This window comes from Anopheles nili, chromosome 3 (genome assembly GCF_943737925.1).
Source record: "Anopheles nili chromosome 3, idAnoNiliSN_F5_01, whole genome shotgun sequence".
NCBI classification, from domain to species: domain Eukaryota; kingdom Metazoa; phylum Arthropoda; class Insecta; order Diptera; family Culicidae; genus Anopheles; species Anopheles nili.
Genome location: NC_071292.1, coordinates 49,778,819 through 49,802,357, shown reverse-complemented (window position 1 = coordinate 49,802,357; position 23,539 = coordinate 49,778,819). Strand labels below are relative to the sequence as shown.

The 23,539-nt window shown below is 47.8% G+C and overlaps 1 protein-coding gene across 1 annotated transcript in view; it reads right to left on the bottom strand.

Moving 5' to 3' along the window:
• LOC128726719 (potassium channel subfamily T member 2) overlaps nt 1–23,539 on the bottom strand; it is a 43,143-nt gene that overhangs the window by 2,903 nt on the left and 16,701 nt on the right. The window contains exons 3-25 of the mRNA XM_053820542.1: nt 22,820–22,919; nt 20,442–20,640; nt 20,253–20,327; nt 19,751–19,834; nt 18,336–18,430; nt 17,139–17,322; nt 16,346–16,609; nt 15,863–16,041; nt 15,645–15,785; nt 14,824–14,973; nt 14,520–14,719; nt 13,326–13,562; nt 11,000–11,275; nt 10,768–10,921; nt 8,614–8,754; nt 6,431–6,536; nt 6,136–6,351; nt 5,898–6,061; nt 5,714–5,825; nt 5,418–5,603; nt 4,889–5,104; nt 3,774–3,815; nt 927–1,103 (exon numbers count right to left, since the gene is read on the bottom strand). Coding sequence (XP_053676517.1) covers nt 927–1,103; nt 3,774–3,815; nt 4,889–5,104; nt 5,418–5,603; nt 5,714–5,825; nt 5,898–6,061; nt 6,136–6,351; nt 6,431–6,536; nt 8,614–8,754; nt 10,768–10,921; nt 11,000–11,275; nt 13,326–13,562; nt 14,520–14,719; nt 14,824–14,973; nt 15,645–15,785; nt 15,863–16,041; nt 16,346–16,609; nt 17,139–17,322; nt 18,336–18,430; nt 19,751–19,834; nt 20,253–20,327; nt 20,442–20,640; nt 22,820–22,919 — 3,698 coding nt within the window. The remainder of the gene's footprint in view (nt 1–926; nt 1,104–3,773; nt 3,816–4,888; nt 5,105–5,417; nt 5,604–5,713; nt 5,826–5,897; nt 6,062–6,135; nt 6,352–6,430; nt 6,537–8,613; nt 8,755–10,767; nt 10,922–10,999; nt 11,276–13,325; nt 13,563–14,519; nt 14,720–14,823; nt 14,974–15,644; nt 15,786–15,862; nt 16,042–16,345; nt 16,610–17,138; nt 17,323–18,335; nt 18,431–19,750; nt 19,835–20,252; nt 20,328–20,441; nt 20,641–22,819; nt 22,920–23,539) is intronic.

Sequence of the window (23,539 nt, the reverse complement as noted above, 5' to 3'; positions counted from 1 at the left end):
CAGTAGATTGGTGTGTTGCGATGGTGAGTTGCATCAGGACGAACAACGCGGAGTGTTGAATAAAGGTTCGTGTCCGTGCTGCGTGTGTCTACGCTTAGCTCGCTTGGCTTAGCTTTTTCGCTCCAAAACCACCGGCACCGGAAAACCCGGAAGTATGTACTTATGCGATCAAATGCACTTGCACGTGGCAAAAACGCTACATAGTGACAATATCGTAAAAGGTAAAGGTGGCGCCAAAGGAGGACGCACGAACGGAGCAGATAAGAAAACCGTAACGCATTCTTGCCAAGAAAGTCTCTAAAAAAAGGGGGCCACTAAAAGTCGGGTGCAACAGGGATGCTACAAAACAGAACAAACACACGCGCTCGTGAAGGGTGAACAACAGTGAGAAAGAGTGACTAAAGAAGAGTGTGTGGAAAACGGCTAGCAGAATGGAGCAATTGAACACGTCTGCATTGCTCCGGGCTTTACGAGAGGCTAAAGTTTTGTGCTAATTCGGTGATATAAAAAACATGTAGAGTGGTTTTATTCCGAAGCCACAGTCAGTGATTTGTTTCTCGAGCGAGAAGGTGACGGTTGTACTAAGGTGTGTGTGTATTGCAAAAATCGGTGGAAAATAGGTGAATTCCCCTAAATGCAGTGGTGTCAATAAGAAAAAACCACAGGGTGTTGAGTTGATTTAAAATGCGGTGAAAATAAAAGAAAAACGACAACCACGACAGTGAAGAAAAACCAAGGATATGTGTTTTTAAGGAGCAGTCTTTCTGTTCGTGTGTGTAGGTGGAAGCGTGTCCATTTAATTCGAGGAAGGATGTCACGCAGGAGTTTCCGTGACTATGTGTAGGTGAGTATGTGTGTGAGTGCGTGCGTGTGCAAAGGTATAGAGGTGAGTGAGGACAGACAATGAAGAACAGTACGGAACTTACGCTCGATCCTTTACGGGCGGTGCACCCGCCCAGACAGGATGATGACTTGCGGATCGTGGCCGGCGGTGGGCGGTAGGTTACACCCCGCAGGTTCGCTTCCGCCACGCCCTTGATCGGTACGCCGGTGGCCGAGGTGCTGCTAGCGGTGGCGGTGGTCGTAACCACTTCCTCCTCATACTACCCGGTTTTAGAATGGATTGTTTGTTTTTTGTTTTTTTTTTTTGCCGTGGTCGTGTGCGTGTTTTCGATTTCATTACAACATGCGCGCGTTAACACAAGCACACGATCGGTGGAGGTTTTTGATTTTTTTTGTTTTGTTGCGATCAATCAGATGCCGAATCAAATGGAAAAACAAATTAGTTCAAACACAAGCCAGCGGGAGGCTAACGTTAAGGCGAACGGGTGAAGATAACGAACGAAAGATCCCAAATGATACATCTAATTTTACATGTATGTGGGTGTACATATATATATAAATATGACATCAAAACAAGGATTTTCAATTTGGTACGATTTAGATTGTGTCTGGAAGGATGTGTGTTTTGAGTGTATGTGTGTGTGTGTGTGTGGGTGTTTGTTTGGATGACAACAACGAGAAGGTTGCATTTGCTGAGTACGTTACAAGAAAAGGGCACGACAACGATCGTGTGGTTCGTGTGTCGTAGGTCGACTAAACGACGGGTTTTTTGGGTGATGATTTGGAATTTGCACAACAACGGGAAGCCAGAGATTTAGTACGAGCTGGCACAACACACTAGGTAGAGAAGTTCACCGAAAGGGCAGGTTAGCAACTCGAGAGAGTAGTGGAAAAAAAATGCACGATAAAACATAGCCAATCGGTAGTAGAGGGAAAGGTACACTCCAGATGGGAAACGATAGTTTACTTCGGGCGGGTTCAAACCTATGTGGTGTAATCGGAAACGACATTCAGCTCGCAACCGGAAATTCTTTCTCCCATCTGTCCTATGCGACAGGAGAGCAATGTGAGAGTGGAACAAGAAAATCGCAGCCGAAAGTGCATCGAATAGCTCGGCACGGAAATGAGGGAAATAATACAATGTTAAGTTCGTGTGAGCAATGGTTGAGTGAAGCTGAAAGATTGCTCGGAAACAAATGTGGATCTACTACAAACTAGCGAGAAGCATTCTAGCTAACAAATTTTTGAGTACGTAATCGCGCATTACGGAAGTTGGGAAAAGCTAGTGTTACTAGGCGCGGATAGAGATAGAGATAGACAAAGAGAGAGAAAGAGAGCGTTCAAGGGCATTACAATTAGCGTCGACATTACAATCGAAATCGGGTACGTCAAACTGCTCTACGACGGTTCTAGGTTTATAAATAACTTACATGTAAAAGGGGCCTTTCAACGATTTCCACAAAAGGGCTTGGGCATACGGTGAGTCTACACTACAACTGGCTAGCTCTACTCAAACTTGAACCTTTCGCATGCAAAGCTCGGGCAGCAAGTTGGCCGAACTTAGGGTAGCCAACCGAATAACGCCCAAAAATGCTTCTAAACTACTCAGTTTGGGTGGGGAAAAAATGGGGAAACTACACTCAGGAGAATGCTAGCAGTTGGGAACGTGTTAAGGAACAGTATTAGAAACAAAAACCAAACATTCACTGGGTAGTACAGTAATTTTTCATTTTTCGAAACCAACAGAAACTAACACAATCAATATGTTCTCCAAAAAAAAATGGAGTCAACATTTTTAACTCAAGGAAAACTACCTACAAAAAGTGGCAGGAAACTTTAACAAGAGTTAACTTAAGGAAAAAGGGACCGTTTGTTTGTTTTTTTTTGTTGTTTTCTAGATAAGAATCATATTATTCGGTATCGAAACAAAACAATTTAAACAATATCAACTAAGCAACTCACTGTGTGCGTGTGCGATCAAATAATTCGTCCAGTTGTTTTTTTTTGTTTGCTTTTTTTTTTATAAATACGCTTCGACCTCATCAGCTAGTCATTTAACAGTTCTATTCGTTTAGAGACTATGGCATTATTAGATTATATTTAGAAGGCAAAAGTTTTAACGTAGCGGAAAACAAATGCTAAACCGAATGGAATAAAATCTCATTTACGGGAGCGAGTTTTCGATTGCAGAAACGCTCGACAAACGAATGAGAGATACAGTAGTAGTAAGGAGCGAAACAGGAAATAAAGAAAACACATAAGTAGGAGAATAATGTAGCAGAAAGATAGGTGCAACTACAAATGAACCAAACATAAAGAGAGAAATTACTAAAGATAATTGTGACACATAGATAAAAGGTCAGATTAGAAGTGGAATGAAAATTTGGGTGCAAAAGCCAGTGATCAAAGAGAGAAAAAGAATCAGATAGAGAAGGTATAAAGATAGCGAAGAGAAATAGAACGAGAGAAAAGAGAGAGAGAGATAGAGAGAGCAAGTTCCTGGTAAATGTAAAAGGGGTTGAGAAATTATTTCTTGTTACACTACAAGCATTATAGCGGCAAATTGTAGCGTGAGGATTCGTATCAGATGGTACAACTGTTTTTTTTTACGAAAGAGAAACATGACACAGGCGACTGTTGGGATAGCAAATGTTGAGCAAATGGTAGAAAAGCAACGTAGATTAGTGACGAAATACGAACGAACATAAAATAGAACGAAATGGTGAAACTGAACGTAGGAATAAAGCTATATTACAGAAATCGTCGTTTCTGAGCAAGAGTAATAGTTATGAATGGTTTAGGAGAAAAAGAAAATGAACGGAATGAAACTTAGACGATAGAACAACAAAGAGTTTCGTTTTTGCAAAAAGCAATGATCGAGAACAATAATTAGAAAAAAAAGTAAAAATACTTCATCATTTGCTACTAACTTTCGATAGGTTCGTGGCGTTGCTTGCATGGCAAAGTCCTCGCTAGCGGTGAAAGGCCATGTTTTGTGCGTGTTGGTCGAGCGAACGAAGCGCCCCGATCATGATATCAGATTGAGTTGGATGTACAAAGCGAAACGGAATAATAAAACAAAACGTTGAAAAGAAAAAGGAAAAAAAAAGAACGAGAAAAAGAAAATCACATCAAAACGATCACTCTTTCGTTGGCGAATGGACGATCACGAATGGATACGGTAAATGTGCGTTCGAAATGCGGACATTTTTTTTTCAATTCGACGGTTGGGACAATAACGGTTTCGTCACAGTTGGAACGGTCATGGGCGGCCTACTTGGACCGTTCGTTGGAATCTTGCAAGACATTGGTAAAATGAAATTGGCATTAAGAAATGCTAACAAGGATAACTTAGGGGCAGAGCACAAAAGGAGAAATGGTTTAGATTTGGCAGTAGAAAGGCTATGGAAAAGAAGTTCAGTTTCGCATTGGTAAACATGATATGATAAAAAGCTGGAAACATTAGTACCGCCAATTGACAAGTGGACAGAATCGTGGCTTTTGAAGACAAAAGGGTACGAAGAGATAGCGTACAGAAGTAAGAAAAGTGAAGAGCACAGGAAGATAAAGGCACCGAGTGACATAAAACTGAACGGAAAGTGAAAGACAGTAAGAACAGGTTAGTAACAAGAGCATAAAGAGTGTGAGAGAGAAAGAGAGAGAGAGAGAAAGACGGGAATTTGAGGGGATTCAGATTGTAGATAGTAAATTATCCAACAAACGAAACGGCGCTCCAATAAAAAGGGAGAAGAGAAACGAATTGTAGAAATGTAGAAATAGTATCGGCGCTGATGAAACAAACGTAATGAAAGCAAATCGCAAAATGAGCGGTTGAGAAAATGAGCACAAAAACAACGAAAAACAACGGATGAACAAACGAAAGCGAAACGTAATCTGGTAACGGCAATCATAAGTTTGGAAACAAAATCTTGCTTGACTTTTGTTTGTCGTTTAAATGGTTTGATTGCTTTTCCGGTTAAGCTCGAGTGAGCTTTTTTCATTTGTTTTTTTTTGTTTTTTGTTTTTGATTTTAAATTGGACTCACCGATGGTCGCAACCGCACACAATGTTTAAAGGTCCCGAAAGATCCAAACGGACGCCATTTTTCGGCAACAGGCGAGTTACTCACATGTGATGCATCCGCACTGGAAGTGTCCTGCGTTCGATAGATACCGATAGGAATTTCGCAGGTCGTAGAACAGAGCTTCTGGTACAGGCGCCCGTACGTACGGATCCACATATCGTCCTTGGTGATCTTCATCTGCAGCGTGGTGAGAGAGATAGAGAGAGAGAGAGAGAGAGGTTTAAAAAACGGCTATATCAGCACGCAGGACATGTCGTGTATGTTCCTAAATGCCAACGAGGGTCAATGAAGGCTAGGAAAATGTAATATTCATCATCACAGACAGCAAATAATTGAATGACCTGCGAACCAGTGCAGCACGTGGCATTCGCTAGACCAAAGGTGAACCAAAGGTCTACCGCTGAACCCGTTTGATCTGCACCGTTCTTCCTGTTATTGAGTTAACCTTCTCTCTCTTTCTCTCTCTCCCTGGCAATCACGTGCAGCTTACCGAGGTTAGAAACCCACTGCCCGGAGCCTGATCGATGCCGAGTAGCAGCCGCACGAACGTAATCACGTAATCTTTCACGAACGCCTGGTAGAGCAGCGTGTCCAACATCGAGGCGCTGAACACGTTGCCGGCGGCAAACGGCAACCGGAACATGTATGATATGTGTGAGCCGCGCTCCTTCTCACGCTGCACGTCCCCGGACGTTTCGGTGACATAGAGATGGAAAGGAAGCAGAAAATCGTCAGTGTCCGTGAGGCGCTCAGAAGGTGTGGTTCATCGGGGGGACCTGTCGGTACCTTCTCCATTTTGCTGAGGTGCAGCGCGTACTTGTCGTGCGCCCGGAACTGCATGAACCGCATGTTCGAACTCTGCGACAGCTCGGTGATGCTGCGAATGCTGGGAAAGAACCTGCGAAACGCATGCAACGCGTCTTATGTTATTGCCGTTGGTTTCTTTACGCCACGAAAGAGCAATGCGTACTTGAACATGGTCTGTACCGCAACGATCGTGTTGCAATCTGCCAGTGTGTCTTCCTCGGCCGAATTCGATAGCTCCTTGTTCACGACGACCACGTTCTCCGCGAGAGTGATGCCGGCCCGCAGCAGATCATCGAGGCAATCGATCGATCCCAGCATCCAGTACACCTGTGAATGACGGGCATCGAGAACGCATATGACCTTCTGTGACTTTCAAACAATGGTCAAGTAAATGACGCTACCAGCGGGAAGTATGAGATGGCGTCCAGAAAGGCGATGTCGGGTCTCCTTTCCAGCAGCAGGATGATCGGATTGAGCGACGTCTTCGAGCGGAAGTGCGCCCGCAGCGGTATGATAAAGTTGTAGATACCATTCGAGGCGTAATCGGCGGCCAGGATGATGGTTTTGTTCTGCCACTGGTACTCCTTCGCGTTCCGGTAGCTGCAGTGTTCGCAGACCTGCGTGAAGCCGGTGTTAGGGATGGGATAAAACACTAAGCACCAGAGCAGTTTGTAATGGTTTGAAAGAGTCACTTACCTGAGCAAGTTGCAGACAGCACAGAGGTTTCTTTTCCTTCAGCAAGAAGCACAGCGTTGGGCTGACTCCGATGAACGGTGACACGGGCGGGAAACCTTTGACGATCCTGCAAAAAGTATACCGGGTGGGGGAGAAAATGGCAAAATGGTGATGTTAGCAGGTGCATCGGGAGCTTTCACAGTGCACCGTGTGGTTATTTATCCGGCACCAACGGTGTGCATCACCTGTCGGCATCAATCTAAACCAGATTTGGTTTCAACCAGAACAACGCAGAAACATTTTTTTTTGCAATTTACTTTTTGATTTTAACGAGTAGCGATGCAGCGATTCGCAACATGGGTAGCGTGCGTGCGAGCGTCCTTCGCGATGATGGAAACGGCAAAAAAGAACACACACACACACACGCCCGTTCAAAACGAGAATTACAGAACATGAACGGCGTGTAACGATAATGGCTGATCTGGGCTGCTACACTGCCCGGGCCCTTTTTTTTTTGTTGCGAGTGCCCGGTGCATTTATTAGAGCCGAGCTACAAGCCGGATGCGCTGTTAAAATACTGCTAAACGACACAGATGGGACACCAAACGAGCACACGCAGAACTACTGAGCTAGTGTTTATCGTTAAGAGCAAGATCAACTGAGCTGAAGTAATTACGAAGACAAATGAAACAAACAAATACGAAAAGTCGCATCTATTCTAACCGCAAACACAACTCAGGCTACAGGCGTTTTCGAGAGCGAAGGCTACGTGTTGGTTCGCCGCTGGGGAGGAATTAACAACGAATTGGAACGCCGGTTGATCGAATCTCGCTTTGGATCAGCATCGATCCGATCGTATTTGATGGGCAGCTAAACGATCGCTGCAACCAGCACTGCATGGGTTGTATTTTAGCCGTTTGTTTCCAATGGCAACGAGTAAAAAAGCTGGTGCTAAATTTGGCAGCAAGCAGCAAGCAAAAAATGCACACTGCAACTATGCAATTAGATGGAATGCATCGTCACAGTTTCGCCCGTTCCACGTTGCAATGGTGAAGGGCGAGGATTAATGACCATCGCGATGCGCTTTTTTTTTTGTTTGTTTGCGCCTCGGCATCGTGGGTATTAGGCGCCAATAATACCGATGACTGGGCATTTCTTTGCCCCACAAAACGTTGATTCTGGGCGCAAAATTCCACCATCGCACGGAACGCGTGCCAGCACCGTTATGAAGGATTCAATTTTAAGCATGAGCGAGCTGGAAGGTTTTGTAGATGGCAAATCGGCACCGCTGAGACTGTACCGGGTGCTTGGTGTAAGCTGTACGCTTTCGCTTGTAATCCCCTTCAAATTTATGGGCTCCACCCCCCCAATGCGAGTGCTTAAAAAGATGTACGTTTTTCTTGAAGCGAGCACCAACCGGAAAGCTTCGCAGGGATCGCACTCCTGCTCCTTTCGCTCGGTAGAACAGCTGAGCCGATGCTCTATTGCAGGGGTTGCTGCTCGTTGGCACCTGTGGTGGCACTTTGTTACGTTTGCGTTCTCGGGATATCGTTTTTACTGTCGTTTTTGGATCGCCTGACGAAGGTTGCACGTCACGCCTTAAGCCTATCCCGGGTTGCTCATAGGCAATCCTGGAAAATGTGTATCCTGTGGCTGCTGCGATGCGTTGCGGGCTCCATGGGAACCAAGATGGTAGAGAGCGAAAGGGATGCATGCATTTCAGCGCAAGCGATGGCACTACGGAGTGTGAATGGTAGCAACTGTTTAAACGTAAGCGCGCTCAAATCGCAATCAGGTGGCTGTTTTAACGACAGTTAAATACGCACCGAGTGAATGCGTATGTAAACGAAACAAGAAAAACGAGCCAGCAACCAAGCGGGATGGGGAATGGGGAGGAAAAGGAGTGTAAGGAGCGAGGTGGGAGAGAGTAAGCCTCAAAACTCCCGGAATGGTCAGTTTGACGGATGTTTTACGTACTCGTAGCGTGTTAAATGCTAATGCAAGCGAGCAGCCATCGAAGCGAAATGAGGAAAAGTCAGTTTGAAAAACAAAAAAAAAAACGCAACGGAAAGGACGCTTCTTAAGGGCGCGCGGAATAGCAAGAACGTAACGTGAAAAGGAGCAAACGAGCGAATGAGAGCGAGAGAGAGCGAGAGAGAGAGAGAGAGTGAGAGAGTGAGAAAAAAATGGGAAAAAACACTTACCGGGAACAGTCAGTATGCCATGCAGGGGGTGTGTGAGTTGAATCTTTGGTATCGGATGTCGAACTACAACATTTCGATTCGCCGGATGAGCTCAGAACGAGCGAAACCGTTTGCAGGAGCGAAAGATCGGCACTTCCGCCACTAGAGTGTGCGTATGTATGTGTGTTTGTGTGTTTGTTTTGGGGAGTGGGTGGACAAGTAATGTGAAGATGCCGGTACGTGCGTGTGCATCAGTGCGTAAAATGGGTGTGGAAAGTGAGGGTAAGAGAAAAAAAGAGAGAGAGAGAGAGAGAGAGAGAGAGAGAGAGTGCGTGTGTGTGTGTGTTTTAAGGAAAAACGGTGTTTTGATTACATCGAAATCGAATCCCATCGGGGTGTGTTTGACAACAGGATGTTTTGACGTAACGTTTCGTGTGTTTGTTTGTGTCGTATTGTGTGCAGGATTCCGGGTAATGAAAGCACACATGTACGTGGTTGTGTGTGTGTTTGTTTATTTGCCCAGTAGAATTTTCCCAGTGTCATTTGCGGTGTCGTTTACGATCGTTCGTTCGTGAAGAGATAAAGAGAAAGAGAGAGAGAGACGTGCAGATAAAAATGTGGAAAAAAGAGAAAAGAAGAATAGAAGGGAAGGTTGAGGCGGTTGTACATAATCATAAAACGAGATAAAGTTCAAGGTACATGAGTGCGTATGAGAATGAAATTAAAATTAAATATGAAAAAAACCACGCACACACGCACACCAAATGAGCCGATCGGGATGTCAGAAAGCAACATGTTGGTAGGAGAAAAAAATACATAAGTAAGTATAAACAAATAAACGAATATGTTACGGGAAGGATCATACGTTGGTGCCAGGAAAAGACTTGTGAGAAAATAAAGGTATTGCCAATTGGTGAGAGAGGTAAATGTGCGACAGATTTTCTTGAAATGATCAGAAAAATATGTTCCTCGTCAATTGAGCAATAACATGATCAATGTCATATACAAGATGCTGTGTATTATACAATATATATTAATCTTCTCAGCACACAATATAAAAAATATAAATATAAGGAGCGCGAGAGGATTTCATTCAACCTAGGTTACTTACTAACATGAGCTGTCCTGATGGCCAATAGAGATTTTTGAATTTTAAATTGTGATAGATAAAAAAATGAGTGGATAATTTTGTCATTCCAAAATAATATGAGACGTTTGATCGAACGGCAAACAAGGGGAAAAGCGTGAAAAATTAACTAAAAAATTTGGCACATTTTTTGGTTTATGACTTTTGTTGTTGCAAGAATATATGGACTGTAATAATAATGAAACGAGGATGTGGATTTAATGTTCCTGGAAAATTTCTAGAGACGTCATTGTAAGAAATTGTCACAATCGATTCATTGCCTTAAATTATGTTCGTGATGATCCTTTTACGCTGAAAGAAATTTAAGCGTATCTAATGTTGCCCTTTAAGTTACAAAGTTTACAGCAACGACGCGGCTCCGTCAGTCCACGATCCACTGGGATTATATGCGTGTGTGTGTGCGAGAGAGAGAGTGTATGCTGCAGAACAATTTGTTCGTCTACGTAGAACGCTTAAGTAGTCCCATAACCCGTGGGTTAGAAATGGAAGCGATAAAGTGGGTTATTTATAGTTCCACTGGCAGGGGCGGCAATAGAACTGACCACTCATTATACGACCGGCGCTCTTGGGGGTGGGGGGTGCATTACGAGCATGCAGTTTATGCAGGACCCTGTCTGTCTCCCGCTCAGGAACCGCATGCGAAACTGCATCTGACAGATTCATGCCAGTTTCGTAGCTCTGGCTCGGTGCAAACACCGTGGCTCAAGTCTCTCACCCTCCCAAAGGGTTTCGTTTCATTTCGTGCCGATAAAATCTTCCACCCCGTCCTTGCTTTACCGTTTCCGGGAGCCACCACGGGCCGGTTTGGTTGAAAACGGGGTGGTCTATTGTGTTATTACTCGAAGTACTACGCAAAATGTCACCGACGGACAAATGTTAGTGCACTCTTCTACGGCTTACGCTCGCCCATGCACCGATGAGCCACCGGGCGTCTCCATCGAGCACATGCACCGATGAGCCACCAGGCGTCTCCATCGTGTGCGTACCGGAAGCTGCCGACCACTGCCATGGTTCCATGCAATACTTACGCAATCTTTTCCGATGGCGACCGCCACGGCACGTCATCGTCGATCTCGTCATCGCTTTCGTTGTCCTCACCGTCGATGCCGTCCTCGCCGGAGATGCTGAATGATGACGAGGTGAACATGTCCGGTACGGGGAGAATCGATGGCCGGCGGCTTCCTGTGAGCGAGGAAAGAACGCACGATAGTAGTAGCAGTAGCTGCTGGACGAGAAGGACGTTCGATGTCGTTCACTCACCCCGACGTTGGTTGAGAATGTCCGGGCTGAGCAGGTTTGGATTGTTCCCGCTCGGGATCTCGAGGTGGTTCGCGGATGAGATGGTCGGAGGTCCGAGTGTTGCCTGCATCGTCGAGGTGGTCGTGGTGGTGGTCAGCCCAGTGGGCACGAATGAACCCGCCACGCTTTCCTTGAGGTTGGGTTTGGAGTCCGATATGGTGATGGCGCTTGTGAGGGCCGTGGCACCCGCCGCTGGGATGCTTCCGCCAGTCGTGACGCTTTCCGCGTACGTCGTCGCTACAACCGGTAGAGTGTGGCCGGTAGGTGCAAGAGAAGAAAGCAAGAAAAAAGAAAACGCTCTTATCGTACGCTTGGTTGGCTTCGGATGAGCACTGTACATCGGACCGGGCGCGGATAAACTTCCGGTCCGGTCATGGTAGCGCACTTGTTTACATGGAATCGGCTACAGTGCAGATAAACAAGGATTGAAAAACCCAGTTATCAACATGGCAGGTGTTTAATTTATCTACAGTTAAAAGTGACTGGCCTGGGTGGTGTAAATCAGTGGCATCAACAGGCAACCTCCATTGGTTGGGCAGCTGATAGGTTTATTAATGTGATTTTGAAAAAAAAGCACCCTTCGTACACCTTTGGGAGGTTATTCGGCAGGTTTTAAGGCTGCACGCAAAAAAAAAAGTACTATTTACATCCAATTTTGAAGAGCGGATAATTTTTCAGCTGAAAGTAATTGATTGTTGATTGAAATTAATGGGAGCAAAAATTGAGCACACTTCGGCCGGTTTATAGCACTCTCGGGGCGTCCCCGAGAGTCCAGTTGTACCGGACGCAAACGGTACGCGCAAATGCGCACCGATAAGCCATTGATTGAAAATTGAATAGTTTATCGAAATTAAAAAAGAAGGAGCATCAACATAAAAAGAGCAAATAGAAATAATCCACCACACCGTGGGTTTCGCAAAATGTCAACTCTACGCTAAGGGAATACTCGACAGAGAGAATGAGAGAGATGCAGCGAGATACGAGCGCCGGAAACGGTAAAAGCGAACAGAATACGCAACAACGCACATACACGGACAGTTGCGCAAACGGCACATGCACATGGCGGTGTAATTAACGGGAACACGGTGCCTAGTAGGGTGTGCTAGGCCCGGAAGGCGATGTGATGAATGATTTTAATGTTTAAACATTAACAATCGAACGGCAATCAGAGCGGCCAATCATCGAACCGCTCGGTGTCGTGGATGAATATTTCGTGAGCCTGGGCCCGATTAAGGTCGCTTTAAAAATGTATGCTCGATGAAACACACATCCATGCCGCCGGTGTTGTAAGGATGACGGGTTTTCGTTCGAAATATGCATTTCGGTGTGGAAAAAAAATGTTTCGTGCAGGTGCAGGAAGGAAGAAAAAAGATGTTGTCAAAACACGCACAAACACATGCAGTTACGGAATGTTGCAGGAAGGTTATTTTTTTTAAGGTTTAGTAGAGATTTCCATGACAGCAAGACTTTTGGATCTTGTAGCTAAGCTTTCTAAAGCTCGTTGGAAATTACGGTTGCTGTGAACTACCAGAATAGGAATTAATAAAACAAAAGAGATGAGATAAAACTCTTAAAAAGATCTACGATAGATGAGTGCATAAGAGGAACGATCCACTCCAGCTTCCTACAGCCTATAGCGAGAGGATTGTCGCCGATGTTTCAGATAACGTTGCGCGGAGAAACGTCGGCATTTACTCCCCCATGGAAGCACAGTGTTGTATTGAGAAAGCGACAGTTTATATAACAAAAAACCGCTCAGGGACATGCAAGAAGAATGCGATGAGTCTCAAACAGGTTACTTAGATTGATCGACAGAAAAAGAGAGAAAGAGATCGCAAATATAATAGAGGACTATTCTGCAGAGTAAGAGAGAGAGAGAGAGAGAGAGAGAGACGCTTATAAAGAGAGCAAAAGAGATACACTGAAGGAAGAAAAAATATATCTCACAAACTACGGATAAGTCGAGCACAGGCTGAAGTATTAGACAGCATATGATGTTTAAAGGGGGGGGGGGGGGGGGTGAGGAGGAGGGTTGGGGGGAGGGGGAGAGAGAGAGGTTTTAATCAAGAAGAAGGGATTTCTTGATTCCAAGCCACGGGAAGGAGAGTATCGTTCTCTCAAAGCGTTAAGGCACGTTTGTCTTAGGCAATGGCTTCAGGCAGAGGTTAGACAAGGACATTCGCACAGGAGGCGGTGAGATTCGAGGGTGTAAGGATTCGATTTTGCTGTTGTTGGGGGGTTGTTGGTTTATTTTTTTTTTCTTTTTGGAATGAGGAGGAACACTCACGCACGGCCAGTGTCGTGAAGTCGTGCCCGTCCAGCTTGGTATTGGCCCGCGGTGAGCCGGGACTGTCGGAGTTGACCGAATTGAGACTGGGGCTATGCGGCACGCGCACACAGACCGAAGGCACTGGGGCCATGGGGGGCATGGTGCCGCACCCTCCGCCGCCGATGGTGTTGCTGATGCTGTGGTGGTTGTTGTTGTTGCTACTGTTGTTGTTGTTGTTGTTGTTGTTCGCGGTTACTGGTAGGTACAATCATAAGGAGAGAATTAAGAATCAGCCGATAGGAGGTGCACCATGGGCGAGATTATGTTTATTTTTTATTTTTGATATTGCAAAATGGAGCCAGCAGTGTTTGGCTCCAGTTTCGCTGCGTTGCGTTGGAAAAAGGAGCATAAAAGTACGAAAGCACGAAAGGATTCGCGCCACAGCTCGATGGCGCATAGCGGCTAGTTTGCTAGCAAACAGGCTCAACGAAAAAAAAAACAGAAGCCTTAACGGGGTATAACCAATAATGGGGAGAACCTGCAAAAGCGCCTATTAACTCAAACAGAAGTTCGTCGTCTACGAAACTTAGCTTCGGCGGGAAACAATGTGTGTGTGTGTGTATGTGTGGGTGACACGAAACGGGTAAGGAAAGCGAGGAGGAACATACTAAACACAATAAATACGTACGATCCATCCAAACGGGGCTTGCTGATCGGTGGGAGCACTCAACACTCAAAGCTAAACGAGCGAGAGAAAGCCACATACACACGCACACCGACGCAAGAAAAAGAAAAAAACACATCGCAAAATGAAAATGGAACCGAATGGAAATGAAATTAAATACAAAAAAAAAACCAACTCCTCAAAATCAAAAGCTCCCGCTCGTGGGAAGGTGGGGTTTTCCGGCAAAACTCGTGATGTTTGGAAGTTGTGATGGGTGATTGTAGGCAATCGAAAAAAGAAGCACTTCAACTCGCACGACGGATTCGACGGGTGGCAACACAAACGGAACAGGCTCGTATAAAATGATCATATAAGGAAACGAACGAACGAGCTCAACGATAGGCTCTCCATCGAAAGCCAAATCAGAGCGGTAGGACACTAAAAACAGTACGAGCAAGTACAGAGTGAGAGAGAGAGAGAGAGCGATAGAGAGAGCAAGTGAACAGGGATCACCCCTTCTTCAAGATGGTGGCCCATTTTCCACCTACCTTCCTTCGGCGGTTGGTCGGGGCTTTGATTTTGGTTCTGGTTTACCACGAACGCCGAGTTCTCCTCCTTGGTGATGCTCATGTAGTAGCAGGTGTCGTCCTTCTTCATGATGTGGCGCGGTCCCGGATTGAGCAGTATCGTGTCCTCGTAGAACTCGGGCAGCTCCGCGGGCCGCACACCAACTAAGGCCACTCCGTACCTGTTCGGTACGAATCAGAGCGTGATCATCGCTCGCTTTGCTATTTTGAAGCCCGCCCCGGGAAGCCTAAGCGGGCAGGACTGGGACCGCCATTTTGTACTTACTTGCGATGCGAATGAAAGCTGGCGTAGGTGAAACTTTTCCCTTCGTACTCGCCAAAGAACCGGCTGTCCCCGAGCACGATGTGGTAGATCTCGTTGCCGGAGCACTTCCCGTACAGCCGGTGCCACTCCTCCGCTGATTGTTGGCCCTCCCTGGTGGGTGGGGGGGAGAAGAAAAGAAGAACCGGATGTCGGCCATCATTCCGCGATAACTCTCATCTCGTGTATGCGTGCGCTCGCGTGCGGGATTTACTTCGCAAAAGGGCGCACACAATTAATGTGTGTGTGGGTTGCAATTGAATTCCCGCCATGGTTGAAGGAAGGAAAAGCTCCCTCTAGCGGCGAAATAGCCAACTTGGCTGCGGATAAAGGGGGCGCACCCACAAAACCCGGCGCAAAAGAAGCAAAACTCCAAACCGGAGGGGGAGTTTAATTTAATCGCAACTCGCGAGAGCGGAGTTTGGGCTGCTTTGAGCCATCCTTCACAGCCTGCACTAACAAATCGTCCCTTTTCGTCCTGGAAAAAGCCGGCGAACCCTTTCAATGCATCAGCGGGAATCGGTGTAATGAAATGAAACCAATTGCAACTTTTCTCGAGGAATGGAACTGTTGTGTTGAAGGGACCATGCGTGTCGATTGTCGAATAATAATGCGCGTACGTTTGGAGTTTTTAATTCGTTTCACCAGTTGAAATTAAAAGCACGCTCTTATTTGCTTACATCGCTCAGGGGTTGTGACTCGTATTCGAAGGGAAACAGGGTTAGTTTTTGCGTGGCAGTAATCCTAAATGCGATCGATACATCGCCCGAGACGCCCATACTTACTGTCCTCGCGACGTATGCAGCAGCAACGTAACGAGCGTACTCGCCCCCGGGCAGGTGCAGTTGTTCGCGAGCAGCGCATATTTAAACTCATCCTCACACACAACGTGCTCCGCGAACTTGACGTGCAGCTTATTCTCGGGCCTGCAAGCGAACGAAGCAATCGTGATAAGAAACTGCTGCTGCTGCCGCACTTTCTTTCTTCTTTGGTTCATACGTACCGGAAAATTTGCACATACTGCGGGATGTTGGGTGCGAAATCCTTCACCGCCCACGAGCGCAGGATCGCGTGCTCATCGGCGGCCGTCTTGTCGGCGTAGCTGCGCGCCGCCAGGATAAAGCACGCTTCCGCCTCGGCCATGCGGGCCCTCGCCAGGTCGCCATCTTTAAGACAGGAACCCTGAAACGGAAACGGAAGCGAAACAGAGCACCTTGGGGTGAAGCAGGCCGCGAGTCTCGTGTGACGGGAGTTTGCTTTAAACTAATTGCTCCATGTAAATGGTGAGCCTGAGCCGTTTTGCGAAAGGACATTTGCGTGCGCTTTTCTTCCGCTTGTTGGAGGGGTTTTGTGTGCAAAGTAATAGAAACACGCTGCAAATCGCTCCAATCGCGCCCAGCCCGTCTCTAGGGTGGTGTGCCACCGCACACCGATCGCAGCTTAATTAGGATGAGGAGTCACGTGCCGACGTGCCGACACCACCCACCTGGATGTAGATGACGCGCTGGGCCCAGATCGGCACCTGCAGGATCATACGCATCGTCGTGTCGAGCTCCATCGGGCTGAGCAGCACGACGTAGTAGTCCTGCAGCAGCGGATGGGCGTAGAACTCGTTCAGGAAGTCCATGATGGTGTCGGCGTGCAGCGTGGTCGAACAGACGACGACGTGCTTTTCGCTTTGGGCCCGGTGGGATGAGTAGCTTCCGCCCAGCTTCTGCCGCTCCATCCACGTGAACGCCAGCTGCTCGAACTGGGTGGGGGGCGGAGGGGGGGAAAAGAAGGACAAAAAAAAAGGAACACGAAAGCGAAACGCATTAGCACCGGGGAGTGGAATTCGCTTCGGAAAATTCATCTAATTAAGTTTCATTTGATTTGCCGGAACAATAATCGCCTCTCGTGCGCCCTCGAGCCTGAAAAGTGGTGCCACCGGTTTCATCAGCTGGCGCAGTAAATGGATCGTTGTATGTGAGCGTGCGTCCGTGTGTGTGTGTGTGAGTGAGTGTGTTGAATGTAATATTTCACGGTGGCGTGGATTGAAAAAGGCGCGCCGTGCCATCGATTTTTGTTAGCGCCCTGTTTGCAAGCGAAGCTTTTAGAGGCACTGTCAGGGCGCATTTTGGCCCAGCTGGCTGTTGGTTTGATGCGTTTGAAGGACAAAATGGCACCCGCGAGGACATTATGGCCGCGCTAATGGACCGTAAGCATTACGGGTTTGCTAGAGGAGGGCTCATCAAGGCGAAAAAGCGTTCAGACTGTGGCTAATGAAGCTGCGTACTCACCTGCGTCGGAAGCACGATCAGCGCCACGCAGATCATGATCACCATGAACAGCTGGGAGGGCCAAATGTCCGGCACAAAGTCACCGTAACCGACGGTCGAGAACGTCACCACCACGTAGTAGGTGCTCTGGAACAGGTTGAGGTGTCGGTGACCGGCCCGCTGGAAGTGTTGTATGCCGCACACGCTGCCAGAGACAAATGAAACAAGGAAGCTCGTCTTAAAGCTCGTGATTGGTCTTAAAACCAGGACAACCCGGGGCGGCATCGGACGAACGCGGACCGAAACCCACGGGTACGGGTTGGGAAATGGATTGTTTAAATTAAATTATTACACCAGAGACAACCGACGACGATACGCGCTGAGACGTTTCGTCCCGATTCCATGAGCCGGAATACTAACGAACGGGGTTCAAGAACACCCGAGAATGGGGGCCTTGAACGGAAAACCAGCGCACACATTAAGTAGCTTTATATATTTATGATGCCCCTTTCGAATCCGACCGTACCGTGGTTTGGTGACAATGCGGACGAAAAAAAAGAGGGAAAAGAAACGAGCGGAAAACCTCGGAAAATGGTACCGTTCGTATTATTATTCACTCCGTTCGGTCGCTCGGTCGCTCGGTTGGTTCGCTTTTGCCTTTACCCGAACCCGATCAACCATTAGCATAAATAGTGGAAATTTAAATAAAGTAACCGTCCGCGAGCGTGCGCGTCCGGGACGCCTCAAGCGGAAGCGTACGTACGGGAAAAAGGGGAAAACGAAGCAAAACCGAAGCACCGGAATCGCGCAAAACCCGGCCCTCCATCGGTTTGGAAATGGAACGGCTTGGCGTGCTGGCTTCGGTTTCGATTCCGGTGCACATTAATTATTGATCTGCATCGCAGCACCGGAGCCACTGGCGTGGGTTAAAACTAGTGAAGACATCAACCGAGTAACCTTTTTCCACAGGGTTGCTGACGTTTGTGAGGGCAACATGTTACTGCTGATGGTGACGTTTGCCCTTCGACGATCGGCGGTCGTTTTCGGGTTTATCGTGAGGGATTTTTTTGTTCGTCCTTTTTTTTCCCAGCACAAGCAAGCGCAACAGCGTGCTGACGGGCGGGTTTTCGAGCGTCATTAGTGGTTTTTTTGTCTTCTTCACACCTTCACTCCACAGACCGTCTAAAAAGGGGCTTCGAAAAGGACTACCAAACTTACCTCGTGAACACCAGACAGAGTAGCGTCGCGGACAGGATTGTCAGCTGTTGCGACAGCGCTGATTGTGACTTTTGCATCGCTCGGTGGAGGTCATTCTACACGCGCGCCGATGAAAGGCACACAAACGAGAGCGAGAAAGAGAGAGAGAGAGAGAAACAGATTGGTGATTAGTTGCGCGTGCAGTTAAAACCCTGGGAAACTGGGTCAACGGACTTAAAACGATCCCCGATAACGGACGCCATCCCCGAAAGCTGCCCGATTATGCGAAGCAAATTAACGCGATTGAGCGAAAAATGATAATGGCATGCTTTTACGCACGCCGGAGAGCTGGATGGGCCTCCATTTTCAGATGCAAAATGGCGCACTGGTTCATGTTCAAATTGTCATTCATGGCGTGTTTGCGCGTGAAAGCCTCCAGCAGGTTTTGCCACCCGGAAAAGCGCGCGTTCGGGACAAAAAAGAAAGGATAATAACATCCCACCCCACCCCACTCAGGGCCATCGTATGGGTGTAAATAAAGCACTCTCGAGGGGATGGTAGAACCCACTGTTGCAGCAGGGCTTTGATTAGACCGCGCCCAACGCTCGTACCATGCAAAACTGCACAATGCCAGCGTGAGACATCATTAGCCCTGTTTTTTTTTTGGGTGGCAGGAAAAGGATGCGTGGCGTAAATGGGGCAGCACGGGCCCTACGATACATCCCACCCACGGCGTATCGGTTCTCCGAATTATGGGAGAGAACCACACAACTACTACTGATTATTACGATGACTGCGGAGGTTTTTACTCCCTTTTGTTGGGTTGCGAGTTGGCCCTAAAGCTAACACGGACCGTTCGGATGGGTGCTTTTCTGCAGGGCTTCCACTAGCCACAATCGCTTCGTGCAAGTTTCGGGAAATAGCCCTCTCGGAAGGACCCTGGTGGAGGAGGAGAAGGAGGAGGGGCAAAGCAAGGCCCCGAGAGTCGTCGAGCTTGGTCGTAAAAATTTGATATGATAATAAAATAAAAATGAATGAACCATAATCAAAACGGGCCAGCTAGCGCGAGGACGCGGAGATCCTTCAGATTCCGCGCCCCACCCACACAGGCACACAATGGACGGTTCGGACGTTTTATTCATCTCACACGGAAGGGAAGGGCGGGAGCTGGAACGGATAATGGGAGGAAAATGGGGGCCGATGGTTGGAATAAAAGGTTTTTCGGGGCAGTGCGCGAGCTTTTAGGGACGGAGGAGCGAGATATTATCGCTTTTAGTCGACCAGTTTCGGGTGGTGGAGGCGCTATTTGCCGAGAAGCAGCGGGGATGTGGCGACGGAAGTGGTTGCAGGAAGATAAAGAAGAAGGAGAAGAAGAAGAAGAAAAAAAACCCCAACCGGAAAATGGCAGTGAAGGGGGAAAAAAATGAAAAACTTACAAACATGTTCTCGAGCGATCGCTTCGCTAGCCAGCAGTTGAGAAACACTGGAATGAACAGGTTCCTGAACGGGGGCCATAAGATCTGTTGCACGCGCCCAGGATGCCGAGTTGAATGTGGAAGAGAGAAAGAGAGAAAGAAAATGAGAGAGAGAGAGAGAAAAAAAAGCGACGAGAAAATACACTTCATTAATTCTTAATTCTCAATTGAATCAGTGCACTGTGGCGATGGCCTCGTTGCTTCTGCCGGCAGCGTTATCCTTATTGAAGCGACGACGACGACGACGACGATGGCGAGACAACGGCCCTGATAAGGAAGCAGACGGTCGTGAAATGGGTGCCCCTTTTTGGGGCCAGGACACGGCCGTACGGAGAGTTTGTCCTCGTGCCCCAAATCGTGAAAAGCGGAAGGCAAAAATCACAACCAAGCACTGTCATACAGCGCCAGCGTGACGTGTCCTAGCCGCGTGGAAAAGGAATGAAGACAATGCCGCGTATCTTACCGTCACCGCGAACGGTATCGTTGTAACGAGCTCCAGGATAAAGTGAAACGATAAAATCTGCTGCCAGATGTTGCCCTGCAACGAGAAATGCAAGCGATGAGAAATGGCGGCTCGGAATTGTGACACTCACTAAAAACACACTCCTTCATCGTATCGACACCGACACGGGCAGATTTAAAGGACACTCACCTTGTACCCGAGGTATGCCATCAGAAGCGCCTCCGTGAGGGAGATCAGCGCCAGCACGAGCTGTACGGCCCACAGTTCGGTTGGTCGGCTTACCCAAAGGATCGCGTCCCAGTTGATGATGGGATCCTCCTGGAACGCTTCCTCGGTGCGTGTTGCCGACAACAGGAACTCCGTCTTGTTGCCCACCTTGCAACCGTAGCTGTAGAAGGTGAAGGAGAAAAAAACGAAGCCAGATCGTCAGTGATCCTGCCCTAAACCCGGAGCCGGCGGGTTATGAGAGCTGCCCTTTCGAAGCACCTTTGGGAGTCACGGGAATTCTAAACCTCCCCGGGGGTAGTTCAAGGATCGAATACAACACACACACACATACACAAAAATACGGGCACCTAAAGGGTCCTAAAAGGAACGGCGATGCAATTTCGCCCCAGGACCGGTGCCATTTTCGGTGTCCCTCGCGGGAGCGTAATTTGCTTTTATAGACGTGTGGATGTGTGTGCGTGGGTCGCGTTTTAAGATCACTTTCAAAGGACGCCAAAGGACGCCTTGCTTTGGGGCGGTGGCGCCAATCTGCGTTGCGTCGTCGTGTAGTTTCAAAGTTCATGAAATATTCATGCACACGTTTAATTGAATTTATATCCATCCCGAGCGCCGGATCTCGAGCCCGTCCGCGATTAAGCAGCCCGCCGTCGGCCGGAGTTGTCGCCTGGCCCGACCTTTCGCCGTAACGGTTTAATGCGTTTTTCGGCCCGCCCTGGCAGCGTGCCCAATAGTTTTCGTCCTTTGGCGGAGTGACGTTTGGAAATTGAAACCATCTAGCCGGATCGAAAGCCGGTTCGTCTCCCGAAAGACCAAACGCATCGGAAACGAAACCGAAAAGAAAGGGGTTTTTCACTTCACACACTCCGAGTGGGCCTGACTCTGGTGTCTTTTGTGTCGAGAGAGAGAAAGAGAGAGAGGGGCGTGTTTTCTTTTAAAAATGGCCGATCCTCACCGACCTTCGGGGAAAAGTAAATTTTCGATTGTCACACCAGGCCCGGTGGTTCAAGGTCGGGCCTAGAATAGATTGCCTGCCTTCCGGACAGGTTGCCGTGTTCCCATGTCCGAGGTCCCCACGGGGAGGGAATTGTTTTCCCGAAACCGACCGACCGGCAGGATCGCTTTCACATTTTCGACGCGCAGACACCCGAACCGGGGACCACGAGAATCGATCGCTTTGGCTATCGTTTTTCGCTAGCGCGTCCTTATTCATTTGAAAATGCCATAAAATATTAACCGTCCGCTCGCTGTCCGCTGTAGCGCACCGGGAAATGGGGCAGTCCTTCCGGGCCGGTGAAGGCGAAGAATGGTTGAGAAGGAGAGAATAAAACAAATAAAACGAACGCACGCGTTGCCGTTTTTTCCAGGCTCCGTCTTATGATTGACAACGCCCTGGGTCGACGGCGATTCCCGATGGGGTTTTCCTACGGGAAACGGATGGACGGAAAAACGGTTTCAGCATTTTCATTTTGCCGTCCACGTGCGATCTTTCCGGAGGAGTAAAAAAAAAACGAACGTAACTTAAAGCACCACAACACCACATTTGGGGGCATCTTTCGGGGTTTGTGTGTAGCAGCGAGCTGGGAAAAATCGTCTGTGGTGATCGGCCACACACACACACACAAACGCATCGCGCAGACCGGTGGAAGTGATGGTAATGAAAACTAACTATCCCGTTTTTTTTTTGAAGTGACAGCTCCACACCATTGACGTGCCGATGGCGTGGGCATATCGGTTAGTGGGTGGGTGAAATTCAAACAAATCCTTGACAGGATCATTTGGGCGGGGGCTTACATTCTGCCGCACGTAGGCCACCGTGGATCGGCGTGTTTCGTTTCATAATTAGGTTAACTAGGGCTTGTTTGGTGAGAGACGCTACGACAGTACACAGTGGGTGGGAATGAGATAAATGAAGCGAGAGAGAGAGAAAAAAAAAGAAAACGAACAGTACACGTAATCATAATGGAGGCGCCCAGTCACCAACTACCAAATGCAAACCACGCACGCCACCCCGTTTGGCGCCGATATCGCCGTTCGACGGGTTGACGATTATTAACGCCGCCATCGACACGGAACATGGAAATTTAAATTAATGGATTAAGTGGTTTTGTATGCTGCCGCTCGCGGGTGTTACCGATGGGTTCGTTGTTGAGCGGCATCCCGGCCCAGGTTAACGGCAGATAGTAATCCCCGGCGTTCGTGCGTGCATTTCCAGGGCAAACGCTTTGCGTGGTTCGAGCACAACGGCTCGATATCGATTTTTTTTTCAGGCTTCAGCTTGTCACACATAATGGGCAGCGCATATTGGTTATCCCGAGCTGGTTTACGCGGCTTTTACTTACCAGGTCGCGAACGTTGGATTCAGATCCGTAACTACCCGAAATATGTACAGGATGCAGGTCAATAACTTAAAGAATAAATTAGCGATACGTATCCTTAAACCTGTGAAAGGGAGAAAAGAGAGAGAGAGAGAGAGAGAGAACAAAAAAAACACAAACAAACAGGGAAATCGAAATGAACCAATAAAGGAAGCAAGTGTTAGTGGTCAGTTAAACTTCACCCATCATCCCGTTTCGTGTTCAGGAGCGCTTTTGAGAGACCATTTCGTAAAATACCGACCATCGGCTGCACGGTTTTCGAAAGCTCCGTTCGGGTTCTTTCGCTGCCTACCGGAAGCTCGTGTTGAAAAGGGTTAAAATTTTGATTCAATTAGCAGGAAATGGAGCAGCGCGCACTGGCTTCCGTAAATTGGGTTAGCTCTTGTGACCGTGTGGCCGTGAGCATCCACACACACCAACATAAACGCGCGAAAGCAATCGATAAGCTTGGGCTTTGGGGAAGAAACAGGTTAGCTCGCACGGGTTTTGCAACTGATGTATTATTTTCGCTCTGCTCGGTGCTTTACACGATTCACACACAAAAAAAAAAAATGCAAACACATACACGCTGCACTGATTAATCGACGTCCGGTGGTTCGTCACGCGAGAATTTGAGCACTTTATTTCACTGTCCTCGCAACACGGGACCGGTTGGGCGTCTTCCGGTAATTGATCGTTCGTTCC